This window comes from Eurypyga helias, unplaced genomic scaffold (assembly GCF_000690775.1).
Source record: "Eurypyga helias isolate BGI_N326 unplaced genomic scaffold, ASM69077v1 scaffold23365, whole genome shotgun sequence".
In the NCBI taxonomy this organism is placed as follows: domain Eukaryota; kingdom Metazoa; phylum Chordata; class Aves; order Eurypygiformes; family Eurypygidae; genus Eurypyga; species Eurypyga helias.
This window is the reverse complement of record NW_010252421.1, coordinates 2,465-8,747: the sequence shown is the minus strand read 5'-3', so window position 1 is coordinate 8,747 and position 6,283 is coordinate 2,465. Positions and strand designations below refer to the sequence as shown.

At 56.5% G+C, this 6,283-nt stretch overlaps 1 protein-coding gene across 1 annotated transcript; it reads right to left on the bottom strand.

Annotated features, from left to right (window-relative positions):
- Positions 1 to 214: 214 nt before the first annotated feature.
- SLC48A1 (solute carrier family 48 (heme transporter), member 1) lies at positions 215 to 2,276 on the bottom strand (the record flags this gene model as incomplete). The annotated part of the gene is made up of 2 exons (XM_010152387.1): positions 215 to 351; positions 2,109 to 2,276. Coding segments are annotated over 2 exons (305 nt in total), but the record flags the coding sequence as incomplete, so codon positions are not given.
- Between the last annotated feature and the right edge of the window lie 4,007 nt (positions 2,277 to 6,283).

Below are 6,283 nucleotides of genomic sequence, written 5' to 3'. Positions count from 1 at the left end.
CCCCTCAGGACCAGACACAGGGACGCCAGGGAAGTTAGGGAAGGATGAGATGGACATCGTTAGTTGGGGTAAAAGCAATTAAGAAAAACCCCTACTGCGGACAGACAAACCAAGCAGCACTGGGTGGGCGCCTCCTCCGCCTCTCGTACGTCTCGCGGGTACCACAGGGCGAGTCAAGCATCCAGCACCTCCGGGCGGGATCGAAGTCCAAGCGTTAGAAGTCACTGAGGATGCTGATGTCCGCAAACTCGTTCCGGTACCGGTACGCGTACAAACTGAGCAGGGAGGCCCATTTCAAGGAGATGAAACTCCAGACGCACGACAGGTAGTAGCTTCTGGGATCAGTCAGGGCTAGGAGGGGAAGTTCAAAATCCCGTTTTGCAGTGCTGCCAAGAAGAACCCAGCTCAGCCCCCCAAATTCTGGGAGCTCTTCAGCCTGCATCTCATCACGCTGCAGGCGGAGCAAGGCCTCATCAGCGCCTCATTCCCAGCCATCTCCACTTGGATCATAACATTCCCTCATCTCTGCCTGATCGGGGTCACCGTCCTCTCCAGAGGCCGCTCCCGAAGGCTGTAGGGCCGCCCTGCCGGGCACCCAAACTCACCATAGGGCCCGAAGGATGACGTCTGTGTGGATCCCTGGGTGGTGGAAACATGCGGCTGAAGAAAACCATCCCAAACCTGCAGCTCTTGATTTTTCTCTCCCTGCCTTTCCACTGCTCCCTCCTCCCCTGCCACGGCAAGGGGAGACAAATTGCCCACGGGGAGAGGGCTGTGGGGTGGAAACAGAGGAAGTAAAACATATCCTCGTCCTAAAAAATGCTTCACCAACCGCTGCGACCGCTGCAGGTCAGCGCAGCGCGTGCTCATGGCATGGCAGCGACTGACACCAAAAGCCTCTTTTCCAACAACCTGTGTAAACAAACCCATTTCTTCCTTTTCTCTTACCAAACTGCCTCTGCGTGGGGGTTACTCTGACGTCGTGCGGGCACAGTTGTGCTTTCTGAGTGCACATCAGCCCTCTCCCTTTTCACTTTCAACGTTTAGGGTTTTTTTTTTTTGTTCTAGAGATGTCAGCCACTTTGAACTACGTAACCTGACGTGTAAAACCACCCCACCTCTGCGCGCAGCCGCTTGGTCCCTATGAAAAGAGATAGATGTGCTGTTTGAAGACCACACGACGCAATACTCACTCCATCCTACTCATTAAGCATCCCATTCCTGAACTTTCCATACCTAAATAACACTGCAGGGGTCACACTTTCCCCCAGAATTAAGGCTTTCCCTAAAATACCTCCATTGCCCTAAAAACCCCTACGTTTTCCCCAAACCATGTTTTCCTCACGTCTCCAAGAAAGGAGGTAATGAAAAACATCCAGTTTTCTCCCTCCATTTGTGTTCCTGACGGTCGTGCACAAGGATTTTCAGCCCCTTCCCCGAGGCGGAAGCAGCCCAGTCTCCACAGGGAGCATGTTCAGGCCAAGCCAAGGGCTTTTGGTGGGTTGTGACCCCAACGCAGCTTGCTCACCCCCACCAGGCCGCTCCACCTCCATCAGCCCCAGCGCTGACACCTTCTAAAACCAACGCAGCGCCGGCTTCCTGCCTGGGAGGAATCAGGCCAACGCTCCCCCGTTAAGCATTTCACAGCAACGTGGCTTTACGAGCGGGGGGAGTTCAGGAGGCAGTTTCGCCCTGCTGGCACGGCGTTCGGGTTTCAGCGTCCTCACCCACCTGATTCACGAGCGCTGAAGAGACACTGTTTGAGCGCTCCCTCGACTTGCCATAGAAATGAGTACATTCCAGTTCCTCTAGGAAACGAGGCTGGAAAACAGGGACTGGCTGCCAGCAGTCCTACAGACCAGCCTTGCAAGGCACCCATCGAAGAGCTGCAGACGTCCCCAGGGAGCAGCACTCGCTGGGCGGCAGAATTCCTCTTGGGTCACCAAGATATCGCAGCAGGGAAGCGAAAGGCAACGGCATCCCGGCAGCCGCTCCCCAAAAATCCCCTAATACCTCTTGGAAGAGATGGCAGGAGCACCCCCAGCTCGGCTGCGCGGGCTCTTGCGTTCCGTCCCATCCAACCCCAGTAATCCCAGCACGTTACTTACACTGGTGCTTGGTGATGGCCAGAGCGAGGAACGTGCAGAATCCCACCACGGAGAGAGCTGAGAAGAGGATCCCGCTGCAGAGGAAGAACCTCAGCCCTTTTAACCAGGTCCTCCAGTAATCCTGCACATACATCACATGCGTGGTTAGGGCCCAGAGCGCCAGAACACCTGCTCGACCAGACAGCAAGGGCAGTCAGTACCGGGCAGCACACGCGGCGCAGAGCCACGCCGGGAAAACACCATCCCCGCGCGAGCACCCAGCCCCCACGGCCCCAGGGAGAGCGGGATACAGAGAAAGCGGCTGCCTGGGCCAGCATCCCTTTCCATGAGCACCCCGACCCCCTCCGTGAGCACCCCGACCCTCTCCGTGAGCACCCCGAGCCCCGGCACAGGCTGCAAGATACAGATCTGCATTACGGCCTGGCCTGGGGCGGTGCGATTAGGCACCACCCAGCTGCTCGCTCCCCATCCTCCACGGGGGCAGAAGCGGAGGAACAATGAAGAAGGTCATGGATTGGGATAAGAACAATTTAATGACTAAATAGAAATGGATAAAACATTGATGCTAATAATATTAACAATACTAATAATAATATGTAATGAAAAGAATGGAAAATAAACCAAATGATACAACTGCTCACCACGCGATACACAGCCGGGTCCTGAGTAGCGAGAGTCAGAGCCAGAGAGTGATGACCCCAAGGCCTGAGCACACCCCAAGTGTGTCATCACATGCCAGGGCCTGAGCATGCCCTGAGAGCACCATCGTCCCAGGGCCTGAGTGCGCCCCAAGAGCACCATCACCCCAGGGCCCGAGCGCGCCCCGACAGCGTCGTCACATGCCAGGGCCCGAGCACGTCCCAAGAGCACCATCACACCCCAGAGTCTCAGCGAGCCCCAAGAGCACCATCATGCCCCAGGCCGGAGCATGCCCATAGAGAGTGACCAAGCGAGCCAACCAACCCACCAATTAACGAACAAACTTAACGAAGGAATGAACTAACAAACCTCTCCCTAAGCCTGGGTGACGAGTCCATAACCGAGTTTCAACTCCCTTGTCAAAGGGAAGAAGCAGGAGGGGAAAAGCAGGGATGAAGGCATCCAAACACCAGTTGTTGTTTCTGATACAGGGAAAACCGACTCATCCCTCCCAAACCTCGTTCCCAAAGCAGCCACCTTTTGACTACACTTCAGAAAAAGAGACATTTGCTGGAAGAGCTGCCAGTGGATGTGCTTAAGGGCCCTCAGCTGCTGCAGCCCAGCAGAACAAGCTGCTGGTGCAGGCGCGGTGCTGAAGAGCACGACTGAAGCTCCTCCAGCCGCCAACCCAACCTACAGTCGGAGCCACTTCACACCCTTAAAACGTTCGACCCCGTTTGGCAAAGACCTCGGTGGCCCTTCTTGAACCACAACCTGCAGCGCTGCAACCAACTGGCTCATGTTTCTGCTGCGCCGTCACCTCTTTTCAGGTTCGATTGCGGGGAAAGAAGAAGAAGAATTAAAAACGACACCACTGCTAAAACACCAGGCGGCTTCACGCCGCATCCCGCGACAGTGGAGCTCCCTCTGCGGCTGCTTCTCACCACCAAAGGAGGTGAAATCCAGCCTTGCTCGCTACGAGATAAACATTTCAATGCGCGGGACAGCCGCAAGCCTTGCCGGAGCTCTGCTGCTGGAGACGGTCGCTGGACAGCACGCTTCCCAGGGCTCGGAAGAATGTGGGATGGCCCGGGGGAAAACAACCGCATCCGAGCCGGCAGATGAGCACGGCAAGCCGCCCCGCAGACCCGCGTTCCAGCCCCCAAGCACCTTTCAGCTCATTCCCAGCAGTTTTCCGACCCAGCAGGCCATCCGGAGCATGGATGCGCTGCAGGTACAAGCTGAACATACCCAAAGCCAGTTCCAGGCTGGACAGGAGAAGCCTGGCAACGCTTCTGGCCTCTTCAGTGTCTGGGGATGGGGCAAAGAAAGAGAAAACACCCTCCAGGTGACCGAGAAGAGTGGGTGGAAAAGCACAACCTTCGAAAGGGCAACTCTGTGAAAGAGAAAGGAAAAGCACTCGGGGTAAAGAGAAAAGCCAAGGGCGAGGCGCTGATAGCCAGGAGAGCTGGAGCTCAGGCTATCTCAGCGAGCAGGAGAGGCAGAGCCAGGCCGTCTAAGCAGTGTCTCGGCCTGTTTTCTGGCCATGGGCAGTCGGTTCGGTTCTGAGACTCTCAAGTCAGCTACGAATCTGCTGTTCCCCGGCTGATCTACAGAGGCTACCGCGACGCAGGCGTGCGAGAGCTCAGGAGGCTGGCGGGAGGCATTTCGGAGCCCTGCAGACGTAGGAGGCCAAAACTGCACCTTGAAGCTGGTGCTCTAGCAAGCTCAACACATTTTTTTAAAAACGAACGGGGAACTTGTGTTTTTCAGTCAGCAAAATGAGCTGCTTCCCCCTCCCCAAGCGTGTTCCGATGACTTGGCACAATTTATCGGAGCTGCTGAGTCAAGTCGCTGGCGTTTCCCGGCCGAAACTGCTGCTGATGCTCTGGAAGGCCCAGGGCACGAGCAGAGGCTGCACACGAGCGGTCACTTGACCTTCCTCCCCCCGCCAGGCCTGCCCCTTCCCCTGCCCCTCAATCCCGACGCAGCACTCGAAAGGAAGCTGGTTTGGCAATCTGGCAGCGTTCGCTTCGTTCTCAGCATCGAGAGTAACCCCCTCACGCACGGCTCAGCAAAACACCGGCCTCGTGACTTCACCCCGCGCTGACAGCGCGAGTTTGGTCCTCGAGGGTATCCTCCGCGGGCAGCTCGGCCAACACCGCGTGCGTTACCACGGGAAGCGGAGGGGAAAGGAGTCTCCTCCAGCTCCAGCTGCCTGTTTGCCTCCTGGCCCTCTCACCGGTGCTCAGAACCGTGGGTGTGCCTCTCCAGCTTCCAGAGCAGTTGTTTTCAATTTTAGTTTTGGTCCTAAAATGGCAGAAAAGCATCCCAAGATGATTTTACTGGCTGGGGGGGTGAGCAAAACCAACCGGAAAGGCTGGAAAGGTGGCTTGCTCAGCACCTTAAATCACACCTCCCGGTGTCCTAACTCGAGGTGATGGAAGGCTCTACTTACAGACTCCTCAGCACGGGGTGATTTTCCTCCCACAGACCTTTCGTACCAGAACCTGCAGCAGACCGTTGTGCTGGCCGGAGTTAAACCACGACAGTCCTATCTACTCTGAACTACAGGAGGGGCATCAGAGCGAGCGGAAGCACGAGCAGCGGGTTTCCACGCAGACTGCAGCAGGAGAGGTTCTCTAGGAGAGAAGCGCAGCGTGAACGGATCACAGAGAGACAGATAGAGGTCCCTAATGAGACAGGAATGCGTAAAGCTCCTTCCAGGGAGGAGAGAGATGGATAAACATCCGCAAACACGCGTCCCTGGCAAACCAAAGGCTCATCAACAAAAGCTGCAGCAGCAGGCTGTGCTCCGCCTCACCAACACAGGCGAGGAGACACACAACAGACAGACGGGAGGTGAGGGAGAACCAGAGAGACGGTTACAACCAGATAAACACGTCCAAGCACACGTGCGCGCGAGGGCTGGCAGGCACAGCCTCGGCTTAATCAGCGGCCTATTAACGAGGAACTGCTGCAAAGCTGCCAAGTACACCAGCCTAAACAAGGCTCTGCCTCCCCCCAGCACGGCGTCGGAGCTCCCAGCCGCAACAGCCTGACCAGCAACTCACTCTCACGTGGGTTTTTGAAGGTTCTGAATGACCAAAAAGCGCATATAGTCCAAAAAGCATCCCGTTTTCTTAAAGCCAGTGAACACACCCCCAGCCCAGGGCTTTGATTTCACGGCACCAGCAGCACACGCTGCGCCCCAGCGCTTTTGGGGGAGAAGCCGTCATTCTGCCTTCTCACCGGACAACACGCAGGAAGGCGCAGCGGGTTCGTTAGCAGAGGAAAGGGCACCAAACGCTGCCCGACCACGACCTCCGCAGCATCTACACAGCGGAAACTTTCAGCCACTCGCTCACTTCCCTTAGTGCCGCTCTCTGCCAGCAGAAGTTAAACCCTCGTTAGAACAGAATCATGGAATGGTTTGGGTGGGAAGGGACCTTAAATATCATCCAGTTCCAACCCCCCTGCCATGGGCAGGGACACCTTCCACTAGACCAGGTTGCTCCAAGCCTCATCCAGCCTGG